Here is a 15695-nt window from a genome sequence, read left to right on the forward strand (position 1 = left end):
GTAGGGACCTAACAGAAGCAAAAGAGGAGTGGCACTTTATGTGAGGAAAGGACTTACCTGTCAGAAAATTCTAGTGAAGGAGAGTATATCTACAGTGGAAAGCATCTGGGTGAAAATAAGCGAGGGGAAAACAAACAGTGTGGTGGTTGGTGTCTGCTACTGACCGCCTGACCAACGAGAGGATGTGGATGCTGCACTTTGTGAGCAGCTTGAGAAAATATCCAAGCGGCAAGACCTTATCATCATGGGTGACTTCAATTTCCCAGATGTGTGCTGGGAAACTAACTCTGCGAATCGTCCTCAGTCATGCAACTTTCTGACCTGCCTGGTTGACAATTTCATTTATCAAATGGTAGATGAACCCACAAGAGGTTCGGCCATGCTGGACTTAATACTGACCAACAGGCAAGAGTTGGTGGATGAGGTGAAGGAGGTGGGTACCCTAGGGGGAAGTGACCATGTCCTCATAGAATTCCTTTTGAGATGTGGAGGCAAGGAAGCTTGTAGCCAGGCGCGGATGTTGGATCTTCGTAGGGCAAACTTTAATAAACTCAAAGACATGATGAGCGTCATACCATGGACGAGAATGCTGGAAGGGAAGGGAGCATGTGATGGGTGGGCGCTACTCAAACAAGAGCTATTGCATGCTCAATCAATGACTCTCAGAAAGACGAAAACACTGCAGGAGCTCTAAGATGAACAGAGAACTTCAAGAGGAAAGAAAAGGAAAATGTTCAGGAAATGAAGGGAAAGACAGAGCTCTAAAGAAGAGTACCTACAGATTACTAGGCACTGTAGATCAATCATCAGAAAGGCCAAAGCTGAGAGTGAGCCAAGATTGGCCAGGGACGCCCATTGTAACAAGAAAAGATTTTTCAGTTATGTGAGGAGCAAACGTAAAGTAAAGGAGGCAATAGGCCCACAGTTGGGTGCAGATGGAAAAACTCTGCAGAGAAAGCAGAAAGGCTTAGCGCCTATTTTACACCTGTTTTTTCCCACATGTCAAAGTGTTTAGGCACATCTAGAGATGGCAGTAGCCAAACGATACTGTCTGGGTGGCAGGTTGACATGGATAGAGAGGTTGTCGAGAGGCATTTAGCTGCACTGGATGAGTTCAAATCCCCTGGGCCAGATGAAATGCACCCGAGAGTGCTCAAAGAACTTTCCAGAGAACTTGCAGAACCCTTGTCCATCATCTTCGGGACCTCATTAAAGAAGAGAGCAAATGTTATTGTGATCTTCAAAAAAGGGAGGAAGGATGACCCGGGAAACTACAGACCAGTGAGTCTGACCTCTGTTGTGGGGAAGATAATGGAGCAGATATTAAAGGGAGCGATCTGCAAACATCTGGAGGACAATTTGGTGATCCAAGGAAGTCAGCATGGATTTGTCTCCAACAGGTCCTGTCAGACCACCCTGGTTTCCTTTTCTGACCAAGTGACAGGTTTGCTGGATCGGGGAAATTCAGTTGATGTCATTTACTCGGATTTTAGTAAAGCTTTTGACAAGGTTTCCCATGATGTTCTGATGGATAAATTGAAGGACTGCAATCTGGATTTTCAGATTGGTGGATAGGGAATTGGTTAGAGAACCGCACTCAAAGAGTTGTTGTCAATGGTGTATCATCAGACTGGAGAGAGGTGAGTAGCGGGGTACCTCAGGGCTCGGTGCTTGGCCCGGTACTTTTTAACATTTTTATTAATGATCTAGATGAGGGGGTGGTGGGACTACTCATCAAGTTTGCAGATGACACCAAATTGGGAGGACTGGCAAATACTCCGGAAGATAGAGACAGAGTTCAACGAGATCTGAACACAATGGAAAAATGGGCAAATGAGAACAAGATGCAATTTAATAAAGATAAGTGTAAAGTTCTGCATCTGGGTCAGAAAAATGAAAAGCATGCCTACTGGATGGGGGATACGCTTCTAGGTAACACTGTGTGTGAACTAGACCTTGGGGTACTTGTGGATTGTAAACTAAACATGAGCAGGCAGTGTGATGCAGCGGTAAAAAAGGCAAATGCCATTTTGGGCTGTATCAACAGAGGCATCACATCAAAATCACAAGATGTCATAGTCCCATTGTATATGGCACTGGTCAGACCACACTTGGAGTACTGTGTGCAGTTCTGGAGGCCTCACTTCAAGAAGGACGTAGATAAAATTGAAAGGGTACAGAGGAGAGCGACGAAGATGATGTGGGGCCAAGGGACCAAGCCCTATGAAGATAGGTTGAGGGACTTGGGAATGTTCAGCCTGGAGAAAAGGAGGTTGAGAGGGGACATGATAGCCCTCTTTAAGTATTTGAAAGGTTATCACTTGGAGGAGGGCAGGATGCTGTTTTTGTTGGCGGCAGAGGAGAGGACACGCAGTAATGGGTTTAAACTTCAAGTACAACGATACAGGCTAGATATCAGGAAAAAAATTTTCACAGTCAGAGTAGTTCAGCAGTGGAATAGGCTGCCTAAGGAGGTGGTGAGCTACCCCTCACTGGCAGTCTTCAAGCAGAGGTTGGATACACACTTTTCTTGGATGCTTAGGGCTAACCCTGCGTTGAGCAGGGGGTTGGACTAGATGGCCTGTATGGCCCCTTCCAACTCTATGATTCTATGACTCATCATGTCTCTGAGTTTATTAAAGTTTGCCCTACGAAAATCCAACATCCGCGCCTGGCTACAAGCTTCCTTGGCTCCCCATCGCAAAAGGAATTTTATGATGACATGGTCACTTCCCCCTAGGGTCCCCACCTCCTTCACCTCATCCACCAACTCTTGCCTGTTGGTCAGTATTAAGTCCAGTATGGCTGAACCTCTTGTGGGTTCATCTACCATTTGATAAAGGAAATTGTCAGCCAGGCAGGTCAGAAAGTTGCATGACTGAGGACGCTTCGCAGAGTTTGTTTCCCAGCACACATCTGGGAAATTGAAGTCACCCATGGTGACAAGGTCCTGCCGCTTGGATATTTTCTCAAGCTGCTCACAAAGTGCAGCATCCACATCCTTTCATTGGTCAGGCGGTCGGTAGCAGACACCAACCACCACACTGTTTGTTTTCCCCTCGCTTATTTTCACCCAGATGCTTTCCCCTGCAGATATGCTCTCCTTCACTAGAATTTCCTGACAGGTAAGCCCTTTCCTCACATACAGTGCCACTCCTCCACCTCTTCGATCTATTCTGTTCTTTCTGAACAGTTCATATCCATCCACTATTACATTCCAGTCATGAGAATCATTCCTCCAAGTTTCTGTGATGCCTACTAGATCATACCTTTCCATCAGCATGAGAAGTTCCAGCTCTTCCTTTTTATTGCCCATGCTTCGGGCGTTAGTATAAAGACATCTGAATCCTTTTACTTTTGGTTCCCTATGAGCTGGCCTTGCCGGTTGGGCTGCCCCCGATCGGTCTCCTTCCTTACACTCCCTATGTTGATCGTCTCCTTCCCCTTGTGGCTTCAGTTTAAAGCTCTCCTGATGAATCTCCCCAGGTTCCTACCAAACACATTCTTCCCCAGTTTCGATAAGTGCAGTCCATCAGGCGCTAGCAGGCCTTCCTCAAGAAAGCCTATCCCATGGTCCCAGAAACCAAATCTCTCCTGCCGGCACCAACTACGCAGCCAGTGATTCACCTCCATTATCTTCCTCTCTCGATGCATTCCTCTTCCCTTGACAGGCAAGATTGAAGAGAATACCACTTGTGCCCCCATTTGCTTGAGCTTCCTCCCCAGATCTTGATAGTCTTTTTTAATAGGAGCGATGGTATTCAGGGACATGTCATTCGTTCCCACATGGACCATCACAAATGGGTAGCGATCCGTAGATTTGAGGAGTTTGGGCAGCCGTTCTGAAACATCTTTAATTTTCGCCCCTGGCAAGCAACACACCTCTCGGGTTAGGGGGTCGGGCCCAGCCACATGGCGATCCATTCCTCTTAGCAGGGAGTCTCCAATTACCAGTACTCTCCTCTTTTTTTTCTTCTCAACTCCATTTCCTTCTGTCCCCCTGGCCTCTTCCCTTTGTCTTAGACTTTGTTTTGGGACCTCTTCCCTTGTTGACCCTCCTCTGCAAGGGCCTGAAATCTATTCTGGAGCTCCAACGGCCCTGAGAACTGTCTCGCTCTTCGCTGTTGAGTCTTTTTCTGAACTGTCTGCAGAGGCTCCCTATTGTGGTCAATCTCCTTATCCTTTTCAGGACTGGTTGTATTCTCTTTATTCCGAGTTGCAGGGCTCTGGTCTATGAACTCCTCCCCTTTCTTACTTTGGGTCAGAGTAATAATTCTGTTTTCTAATCCCCTAATCTTTTCCTCCAAAAGTCTTACCAGCTTACACTTGGGGCAGCTGTAGTCCATCTTGTCTTCTGGGAGGAAGGCAATCATGTCACACTCATTGCAGTTGATGGGATGAGTGTCCTGGAGTTCCATTGTAATGTCTAGGCAGTGCAAGTACTAGGGAAATATAATCTATTGATATAATCTACTGATTCTAATTGCTCGGCCAAGAACCCCAGGCTAAGAGCCACAGGCAATCACCTCACCCAGGCAGCACAATAGCCTCACCTGGTCAGCAGCAACTCTCCCCAGTAGCTCTCTCCACGTGCTCTCAGTTGTCTGAGCTGTGCTCTCAGTTGTCTTAGCTCTGCCTCTGGTGAGGAGCAGCCCTTTTTAATCCCCCCAACAATTAACCAGCAATCACCTCGCCCAGGCAGCACAATAGCCTCACCTGGTCAGCAGCAACTCTCCCCAGTAGCTCTCTCCATGTGCTCTCAGTTGTCTGAGTCCTAGAGGAGATCAGCCCTGCCTGCTCCTTAGAAGGCCAGATCCTGAAGATGAAACTCAAATACTTTGGGCACCTCATGAGAAGGAAGGACTCCCTGGAGAAGAGCCTAATGCTGGGAGCGTTCGAGGGCAAAAGAAGGATGACAGAGAATGAGGTGGCTGGATGGAGTCACTGAAGCAATTGGTGTGAGGTTAAATGGACTCTGGGGAACGGTAGTGGACAGGAAGGCCTGCAGGATGGGGTCCATGTGGTCATGATGGGTCGGACATGACTTCGCACCTAACAACAACAACAGCAAAACAGCAACAATATAATTAAGTATTAGAGTGGTTTTCAGTTAGAGAAGGGCAGTAAAAGGTTCCTGTTGACAGCAGAGTTTAGGACCTGTAATAATGGGTTTAAACTACAAGTGCAGTGATACAGGCTAGATATCAGGAAAAAAGGTTTTCACAGTCAGAGTAGTTTAGCAGTGGAATGAGCCGCCTAAGGAGGTGGGGAGCTCCCTCTCACTGGCAGTCTTCAAGCAATGGCTGGACAGATACTTATCCTGCATACTTTAGGCTGATCCTGTACTGGATCTTGCCTCATATCATCTCACCCCATTCCCCTCCATTCGACAGCCCTTTTGTACATGGCAGGTCCTATGAGGCCCAGCACACTTCCCCACTTCTTGTCAGGTTTTCTGATAGGAATCAATGGCCCTTTATAGCTTCAAGGCACAAGGAGTTGTTTTCCATGGCTGATTTGGAGAATGGTACTGCTCAAAGACCAAAATGTCAATGTCCTGATCTGCATCTCTTCTCTCTCCCTCTCTCTCTCTCTCTCTCTCAGACCTCATGGTTGCCCATTAGGAGTCAACCTTCAGGGTGACAGGATTCCTGCCACACAGATTGCTCCAGTGGAAATGTGGCCCACCCATGGCAGTACTTAATATGAGCTTGTTCTTCCCTCCTCTTAGGTCATGATCATAACGTTTCGTCAGTAGCCATCATGCCCAACGGAGATCATATAGTGTCTGCTTCGAGGGATAAAACCATTAAAATGTGGGAGGTTCAAACAGGGTAAGTTCAGTCTAATTTGTTCACAAGACGAAAGAAGACTTTATTTATTTCATTGATTTGATTTATGACTCTTCACTCCTAGGAACTGGCTGGCAGCAAGTTACAGTAAAAAGTTTGTTTTCTCACCCTTTGTGCCAGTATGAGTCCATTGAGATTCTTTAAAGTAAACTGTGATAATGTGGTTGGGTTGTTGTAATGGGGAAACCACTTCTGTTTGACACCTTGAGTCATTTATACCCCAAAATGTTGAGTTCCGAGTCAGATATCTCTTTTCTGTTGCTTGCTAAGTTTTTGCAGAACTGCTGTTGGGCCCACACAATCTGGCCCTTGCTGAGAGCCCCCATAAAGCAATCTCACTGGGTGATTCTCACCTTCCAGCTCCTCCACCCCCTGCCCCCCTCACCCATTGGATTTCTAATCAGACTAAGAATTCCCTGCATGGTTGCCTTTTTCTTACAGCAAGGTAGTGCTCGACCATGCCAGTGCTGCTAGATTGCCTTTCAAGGTCACCTGCTCCAACATTCTGGAATGGCCAGATACTCGGTAGAAAGCATTTGCTGAGGTCTATGGAGGCTCCATTCTTAGTGGATGCCTTGGAAAAGGAAAATTTTGGAAATCCAGTTTTTCCCAAGACCTCCCCCCCCCCCCCCCCCCCCCGCGATTGTTCTGACATATATAGCTGGTATTAGAATCATAGAATCATAAAGTTGGAAGGGGCCATACAGGCCATCTAGTCCAACTCCCTGCTCAACGCAGGATTAGCCCTAAGCATCCTTAAGCATCCTAGAAAAGTGTGTATCCAACCTTTGCTTGAAGACTGCCAGTGACTGCCAGTATTGAAGACTGCCAGTATTCCAAGACACGTTTCTGTAATCTTCATGAGGATTGAAGAAGAGTTGGTTCTTAGATGCTGCTTTTCTCTACCCGGAGGAGTCTCAAAGTGGCTTCCTGCCTTCCCTTTCCTCTCCTCTCCCCACAACAGACACCCTGTGAGGGAGAGGAGGCTGAGAGAGCCCTGAGATCACTGAAGAAGAAGAAGAGTTGGTTCTTATATGCCGCTTTTCTCTACCCGAAAGAGTCTCAAAGCAGCTTACAATTGCCTTTCCTTTCCTCTCGCCAAACAGCTGTGGTGAGCCCAAGGTCACCCGGTTGGCACCATGTGGGGAAGCAGGGAATCAAACCCAGGTTCCTGCCAAACACATTCTTCCCCAGCTTCGATAAGTGCAGTCCATCAGGTGCTGGTAGGCCTTCCTCAAGAAAGCCTATCCCATGGTCCCAGAAACCAAATCTCTCCTGCCGGCACCAACTATGCAGCCACTGATTCACCTCCATTATCTTCCTCTCCCGACGCATTCCTCTTCCCTTGACAGGCAACATTGAAGAGAATACCACTTGTGCCCCCATTTGCTTGAGCATCCTCCCCAGATCTTGATAGTCTTTTTTAATAGGAGCGATGGTATTCAGGGACATGTCATTCGTTCCCACATGGACCATCACAAATGGGTAGCGATCCGTAGATTTGAGGAGTTTGGGCAGCCGTTCTGAAACATCTTTAATTTTCACCCCTGGCAAGCAACACACCTCTCAGGTTAGGGGGTCGGGCCCAGCCACATGGCGATAACCATCTTCAAGTATTTAAAAGGCTGCCATATGGAGGAAGGAGCAGAATTGTTCTCTCTTGCCCCAGAGGGACAGACCAGAATGAATGGGATGAAATTAATTCAAAAGAAATTCCATCTAAACATCCGGAAAAAGTTCCTGACAGTTAGAGCGGTTTCTCAGTGGAACAGGCTTCCTCAGGAGGTGGTGGGTTCTCCATCTAGGGAGATTTTTAAGCAGAGGCTGGAGAGCCATCTGACGGAGAGGCTGATTCTGTGAAGGCTCAAGGGGGTGGCAGGTGACAGTGGATGAGCGATTGGGTTGTGAGTGTCCTGCATTGTGCTGTGGGTTGGACTAGATGATCGCCGATTGCAGTTCGATTCCATCCTGCCCAAACAAAAAGGGCTCTTCTTGGTCCTGAAGTCACCCCCTGAGCAAAACACGCGTGGAGGTGTGCACATGCATGGGCAAGCTACAACAAACCAGAGTTTCCTTTAAAAATAAATCTTTTCAATGGATTTTAAGCATCCGGGGACAAGGAGAACACCAGTTCCTCGGTGCTTCAGCTGCCCACTTTTCCCTGAGCTTGAAGCCGGAGTTCTTTGGGCTTTCCTGCTCGGCAGAAAGTTTTGCCCTTTGCTCTGGTGCTGCCGGTAAGGGAGCCCCGCCATGCTTGCAGCCCCTGGCGCCGGAAAGCAAAGGAATGAATCAGCCCGTATCAGGGGGGTTTTTAGAGGAGGGAGGAGTCGGCGGCAGCAGCCCCCCCCCCCCTTCGCCAAAACAAACTTGTGCTCGACATCGCCTGGCCGCAGCAGGATCCTGAGCGGGGCAGCAGGACAGAGGGGCCCTTACCCCCCAGCTGGGTGCCAACGGTGCCTTCTCTCTTCCCCAGCTATGCAGCAGCAGCCGCCAGGCGCCCGCCCCAGCTTCAGCATGCATTGTGCGTGGGATGCGGGAAGGCATGCTCGGCCGCAGGTGCTGCCTGCTCCTCCTGCCGCTGCCACCAAATTGGCCGTCCTCCGCCAGCCCTGCCCCCTCCCCCTCCCACCCCCAAACGATCCCCACACACATACTGGGTGGATCAGAGCAGGGGCAGGCCACCCACGTGGTGCAGGTCAATAGGTTCTCTGCAAAGAGAAAGGCACTGCCGGATCAACCAAGCAAAGGTTGGATGCACACTTTTCTTGGATGCTTTAGAACAGGGGTCCTCAACCCCCGGTCGGCGGCCCGATACCGCGGCCCGATACCATGGTACCGAGCCGCTAGCGGCTGCACCTGCCTCCCCTCTCGCAGCAAGAGGGGGGAAAAGAGGTAGGCGCGACTGCCGGCACGCCAGCGACGCAAACGCGCACACGCGGGGCTGCCGCGCATGCGTGTTTGCGCCCCCTGCTGGCGAAAGCGTGCACGTGCGGCAGCTCTGCTCATGCGCGTTGGCGCCGCCTAGTGGCGAAAACGCATATGTGCGGTTACTGCGCGTGCACGTTTACGTGCAGTGGCGGCGTCCCGGCCACCGGCTCGCTCCCACCCTCGGAGGCGGTCCCCAACTACAAGAAGGTTGGGGACCGCTACTTTAGAATGCTTAGGGCTGATCCTGCGTTGAGCAGGGGGTGGGACTAGATGGCCTGTATGGCCCCTTCCAACTCTATGATTCTATGATCTCACCTTCCCTGGTTTAGCCTGGTTTGCTGGGACCTCCTTCTCCTAACCACCAGCGATGAATTGAAAAAGTTTGTGTGTGTGTGTGTGTGTGTTAAACCTTCCTGAGCCAGGCTGGGAAATCCCAAGAGATCTGGAGAAGGCAGCTGCCGTGGCAGTGTGGCAGCGGCCTCGGAGACCCCTGGGAAAGAGTTGATTGACCCCCATTGGAGTTGCGACCCCTGAGCTGAGAACCGCTGTTCTTCTCAGATCCTGGTCTCAACCATAGACCTTGTGGAAGAGCTGTGTTTTGCAGGCTCTGCAGAATGCAGAAAGCTCCAGCAGGGCTTGCAGCTCTTCTTGGAGCTTATCCCACCAGCTGGGGCTAGGACAGAAAAGGCCCTGGCCCTAATTGTGGCCAGACAAGCTTCCCTGGGGCCGGGAACAACCAACAAATTAGTACCCACAGAGGACAAAGCTCTGAACGGGATATATCCCATGATGTTCTGATGGATAAATTGAAGGACTGCAATCTGGATTTTCAGATAGTTAGGTGGATAAGGATGGTGTTTCATCAGACTGGAGGGAGGTGAGTAGCAGGGTACCTCAGGGATCGGTGCTTGGTCCAGTACTTTTAAACATATTTATTAATGATCTAGATGAGGGGGTGGAGGGACTACTCATCAAGTTTGCAGACGACACCAAATTGGGAGGACTAGCAAATACTCCGGAAGATAGAGACAGAGTTCAACGAGATCTGAACACAATGGAAAAATGGGCAAATGAGAACAGGATGCAATTTAATAAAGATAAGTGTAAAGTTCTGCATCTGGTCAGAAAAATGAAAAGCATGCCTACTGGATGGGGGATACGCTTCTAGGTAACACTGTGTGTGAACGAGACCTTGGGGTACTTGTGGATTGTAAACTAAACATGAGCAGGCAGTGTGATGCAGCGGTAAAAAAGGCAAATGCCATTTTGGGCTGTATCAACAGAAGCATCACATCAAAATCACAAGATGTCATAGTCCCATTGTATACGGCACTGGTCAGACCACACCTGGAGTACTGTGTGCAGTTCTGGAGGCCTCACTTCAAGAAGGACGTAGATAAAATTGAAAGGGTACAGAGGAGAGCGACGAGGATGATCTGGGGCCAAGGGACCAAGCTCTATGAAGATAGGTTGAGGGACTTGGGAATGTTCAGCCTGGAGAAAAGGAGGTTGAGAGGGGACATGATAGCCCTCTTTAAGTATTTGAAAGGTTGTCACTTGGAGGAGGGCAGGATGCTGTTTCTGCTGGCTGCAGAGGAGAGGACACGCAGTAATGGGTTTAAACTACAAGTACAACGATATAGGCTAGATATCAGGAAAAAGTTTTTCACAGTCAGAGTAGTTCAGCAGTGGAATAGGCTGCCTAAGGAGGTGGTGAGCTCCCCCTCACTGGAAGTCTTCAAGCAAAGGTTGGATACACACTTTTCTTGGATGCTTTAGGATGCTTAGGGCTAATCCTGCGTTGAGCAGGGGGTTGGACTAGATGGCCTGTATGGCCCCTTCCAACTCTGTGATTCTGATTCTGTAATTCTGTATAGGGCAATAGATGGTCCCTCGGATATGTGTGTCCCAGACCACGAAGGGTCTTGAAGGTCTAAACCAAAACCTTGAACTGGATCTGGGCTGCAACGGGTAACCAATGCAGCTGCCTCAGCACAGGCTTCAAGGGGTGTGCCCTCCAAGATGTTCCTGTGTGGACCCTAGCAGCTGCATTCTGGACAGCTGCAATTTCCGGATCAAGAACATGGGCAGTCCTGCATAGGGCAAATGACAGAAATCTGTTCTGGAGGTGACCGTCATAATCACTGTTGTGTGGCAGGTGTTCAGAGGAGAGGGCACTAGTAGCCATGCCTGGCAAAGGTGAAAAAATGCCTGGCCGGCTACCCTCTTGACCTGTGCCTCCAGACTCAGTGAGGCATCTATGGTCACTCCCAGATTCTTGGCTTTGGTGTGGTCGTAAATTGCATCCCGCCCAGGGTGGGTAAATGTGCTTCCTGTCCATCCTTCCTATTTCCCAGCCACAGGACCTCTGTTTTGGAGTGGTTGAGTTTCAGATTTCATGCAGCCAGGACAGCTGGTGGTCGCAACAGACACCAGCCAACGGGGCTGGGGAGCCCACTCCGAGGGAGAGACAGCACAGGGAGGATGGTCCACATGGGAAATGCAGTATACAGAATGAACTGGCTGGAACTGTGAGCCGTACACCTTGCTCTTCAGGCATTCTTACCCATGCTTAGCCAAAAACATGCTAGTTCAGACAAACAACATAATGATGAAAGCGCACATCAACAGGCAGTGCAGAACACGTTCCTGTTCCCTCTACCTTGAGGCCCATTGCCTCTTAACATGGGTGAAACAACACTTGGTGAGTCTGAAAGAGGAACACCTTCAGGGACAGGCAAATCACCAAGCGGACTGTCTCATCCGTCAAAACCTCGATCCAGGGGAATGGGTGTTGAATTGCGAAGCATTCCTCCAGATCACTCACAGATTCATGGTACCAGTGATAGGCCTTCTAGCACCTCATGAAATTACACAGACATAGAGATGGAAATTACACAGATAGAAATTACACAGACATCTCTTGTTTGTGCCACAGGCAGGCCAACAGCAAGGATGTTCTGGCATGTTGCTGGCCCTTGGGTCTACTCTACACGTTCCCCCCCCCATACCGCTTCCCAGCAGGCTGCTGAACAGGGTCAGGAGGGAGGGATGCACAATCATCAGGCACCCATGGTTCTCCGAGCTTGTGCAGATGGCAATAGCGAAACCCTGGACTCTCACTTGCAGGAGCGTCCCACTTCAGCAAGGTCCAATAGAGTGTCTGGACCCAGCTTGGTTGCAATTGACAGCCTGAAAATTGAATGGCGCATCCTGCAGGAATTGGGATTCATGTGTGAAATAGTGGATGTGATGATACAAGTTAGATGCGCATCTACCAGATCCATATACAACCATACCTGGAGGTCATTTAGTCATTGGGCAACCCACAAAGGGATTCATCCAACTCATCCTTCATACAAGGATGTTATTTCCTTCCTCCGTGATGACAGGAGGATAGTTCTCCTGGCTAACACTTTGCACTGGCAGGTGGCTGCACTCAGGGACGTTCTGTGTCTCGGGAAGTCCGACTCCCTGTCTAGCAACGTATATATCTGTCGCTTCTTGAAGAGGGCCATGGAACTGGATCCCCCCATCCTGTGCAGGTTTCCTACATGGAATCTTTCAACTGTCCTTTGGGCTCTCACATAAACACTATTCGAACCCATTAGGATGGCGGACCTCAACATTCTTTCATGGAAAGTGGACTTTCTGGTGGCCATCACGTCATCCTGACGTGTGTCGGAGATCACTGTGCTATCAGCCAGAAAGGAATTTGGCACCTTCAGCAAAGATTCCATCACACTGAGGACGGATCCAAGCTTCATACCAAAGGTGAATGCCCACTTTCACCTAGAACAACCTCTGGTCTACCATCCTTCTATTCCAGGCCTCAGAACCATGGTGGTAAGGAGTGCCATGCTCTAGATGTGTGTCGGGCGCTCCTTGTCTGTTTGAAACGGTCAGCAGATTTCAGGTTGTCATACACATTATTAATCTTGCGGAATGTCCATACCTATGGCAGAAAACTCTCCGCATCCACTATAGCAGGCTGGGTAAAACAGTACATTGCTAAAGCGTTCAGAACCCAAGGCAAGGTGCCTCCAGGCGGCATCAGTTGACACTACACTAGCTTGGCAGCGTCTTCAGCAGCCTTCTCCACTAGGACCCCAGTGATGGAGAGCTGCTGGGCTGCTACCTGGTTGTCATTTTCCACTTTCCTCCGGCATTACCGTATTGACCAGATGGCACTGGAGGAAGCGGCCTTCGGTTGCCGCATCTTGGAGCATGCTGCGCAATGATGAGTGTCAGTGCCTGGCCCACCCTGGTGAACAGCTCGGGTACAGCTAACCTACTTGGATGACTTGGGCCCCACTGTAGGAAAATGAAACATTGGACTCACCTAAAGGCGAAGTCATCCACTTCCCACCCAAGGACGGACATCAGATAGATCCTGGTACTTGCCACAGATGCAGGCACACCAAAAAAAGGAGGAAAGAAAAGAAAAGTATTACTTGTGGTAGAGAAACCCACATAACTGCGAGGTGGCCATACCTCAGTGTTGCACAAACCGAATGCTCAACATAGAAGAGTGTTAATATGTTTCTCCTGGGCCAGTCTCCAAAGGGCAGGAAATCTAGGCCTTCCAGGGCAAAAGGATACTGCATTGTTTTTCCATCTTAAACTTCTGGATATCTTTGTGCAGAATAGGGAAAGGGGGAAATGCATGGGTATGACTTGCAAGTAGCATGTTTAAGGACCAGCTGCAGAACATCAGTGACCCTGTCTAAATAGACCTGTCTGAAGGGATCAAGCATGACATTAAATGCAAGGACCTCACATCACAGTGAACTGTGGGCCCCACTGCAAAGACTTTGATAGTCTTTGTACTAAATATACTGACAGTATTCTAATAGGTTACAATTGTGATCCCCCTTCAAGGATCGCTGCCTTGTTGTGGCAAGGGGGCTTGCGTAGTTCAGTGAAGCTATGAGCTATACCGTGCAGGGCCACCCAAGACGGACAGGTCATAGCTGAGAGCTCTGACAAAAGGTGATCCACTGGAGAAGGAAATGGCAAACCACTCCAGTATCTTTGCCATGAAAACTCTATGGACAGTTCCAATAGGCATAACGATATGACGCCGGAAGATGAGCCCCTCAGGTCGGAAGGTGTCCAATATGCTACTGGGGATGAGCAGACGGCTAGTACAAGTAGCGCCAGAATGAATGAAGCAACTGGGCCAAAGCCGAAAGGACGCTCAGTTGTGGAAGTAACTGGTGGCGAAAAGACAGTCCGATGCTGTAAAGATTTTTATTCCATAGGAACCTGGAACGTCAGATCCATGAATCAAGGCAAGCTGGATGTGGTCAAACAAGAAATGACAAGACTGAACATCGACATTTTAGGAATCAGTGAACTAAAATGGACAGGAATGGGTGAATTTAATTCAGATGACCATCAGGTATACTACTGTGGACAAGAATCTCGCAGAAGAAATGGAGTAGCCTTCATAATCAATAAGAGAGTAGGAAAAGCAGTCTTGGGATACAATCCCCAAAATGACAGAATGATCTCAGTTCGAATCCAAGGCAAACCATTCAACATCACAGTGATCCAGGTCTATGCCCCAACCACTGCTGCTGAAGAGGATGAAGTTGATCAGTTCTATGAAGCCCTACAACACCTTCTAGAAGCAACGCCAAAAAATGATGTGCTTATCATCATGGGGGATTGGAATGCTAAAGTAGGAAGCCAAAAGATAACCGGGATAACAGGCAAGTTTGGACTTGGAGTACAAAATGAAGCAGGGCACAGGCTGGTAGAATTTTGTCAAGAGAATACAATGGTCATAGCAAACACTCTTTTCCAACAACCCAAGAGACGACTCTACACATGGACATCACCAGACGGTCAACACAGAAATCAGATTGACTATGTGCTCTGCAGCCAAAGATGGAAAAGTTCTATCCAGTCAATAAAAACAAGACCAGGAGCTGATTGTGGTTCAGATCATGAGCTTCTTGTTGCAAAATTTAGGCTTAAATTGAAGAAAGTAGGGAAAAGCACTAGGCCACTCAGGTATGAACTAAATCATATCCCCGACGAATACACAGTAGAGGTGACAAATAGATTTAAGGAATTAGATCTGATAGACAGAGTGCCTGAAGAACTATGGACGGAGGTTCGCAACATTGTACAAGAGGTAGCAACTAAAACCATCCCAAAGAAAAAGAAATGCAAGAAATCAAAATGGCTGTCTGAGGAAGCTTTACAAATAGCTAAGGAGAGAAGGGAAGTGAAAGGCAAGGGAGAAAGAGAAAGATACACGCAACTGAATGCAGAATTCCAGAGAAAAGCTAGAAGGGATAAGAATGCCTTCTTAAATGAACAGTGCAAACAAATAGAAGAAAACAATAGAATGGGGAGGACCAGAGATCTTTTCAAGAAAATTGGAGATATGAAGAGAACGTTTCATGCAAAGTTGGGTATGATAAGGGACCAAAATGGTAGGGACCTCACAGAAGCAGAAGAGATTAAACAAAGGTGGCAAAATTATACAGAACAACTATACAAGAGCGAGCTTAACATCCCTGATGACCACAGTGGGGTAGTTACTGACCTGGAGCCAGACATCCTGGAATGTGAAGTCAAATGGGCCTTAGGAAGTCTGAGCAATAATAAAGCTAGTGGTGGTGACAGCATTCCAGTCGAACTATTCAAAATCTTAAAGGACGATGCAGTAAAAGTGCTACACTCAATATGCCAGCAAATTTGGAAAACTCAACAATGGCCACAGGATTGGAAAAGGTCAGTTTACATTCCAATCCCAAAGAAGGGCAATGCCAAAGAATGTTCAAACTACCACACCATTGCACTAATTTCTCATGCTAGCAAAGTTATGCTCAAAATCCTACAAGCTAGGCTCCAGCAATATGTGGACCGAGAACTTCCAGAAGTACAGGCAGGATTTCG

At 48.4% G+C, this 15695-nt stretch overlaps 1 protein-coding gene across 1 annotated transcript in view; it reads left to right on the top strand.

The window, feature by feature from the left end:
* The window catches only part of PAFAH1B1 (platelet activating factor acetylhydrolase 1b regulatory subunit 1), a 116521-nt gene that overhangs the window by 87331 nt on the left and 13495 nt on the right, over nucleotides 1-15695 (top strand). Inside the window, exon 7 of the mRNA XM_077311463.1 lies at nucleotides 5732-5834. Within this exon, the coding sequence (XP_077167578.1) occupies nucleotides 5732-5834 (103 nt within the window). The remainder of the gene's footprint in view (nucleotides 1-5731; nucleotides 5835-15695) is intronic.

The sequence above is a fragment of the Paroedura picta genome, chromosome 15, assembly GCF_049243985.1.
Source record: "Paroedura picta isolate Pp20150507F chromosome 15, Ppicta_v3.0, whole genome shotgun sequence".
Lineage (NCBI taxonomy): Eukaryota > Metazoa > Chordata > Lepidosauria > Squamata > Gekkonidae > Paroedura > Paroedura picta.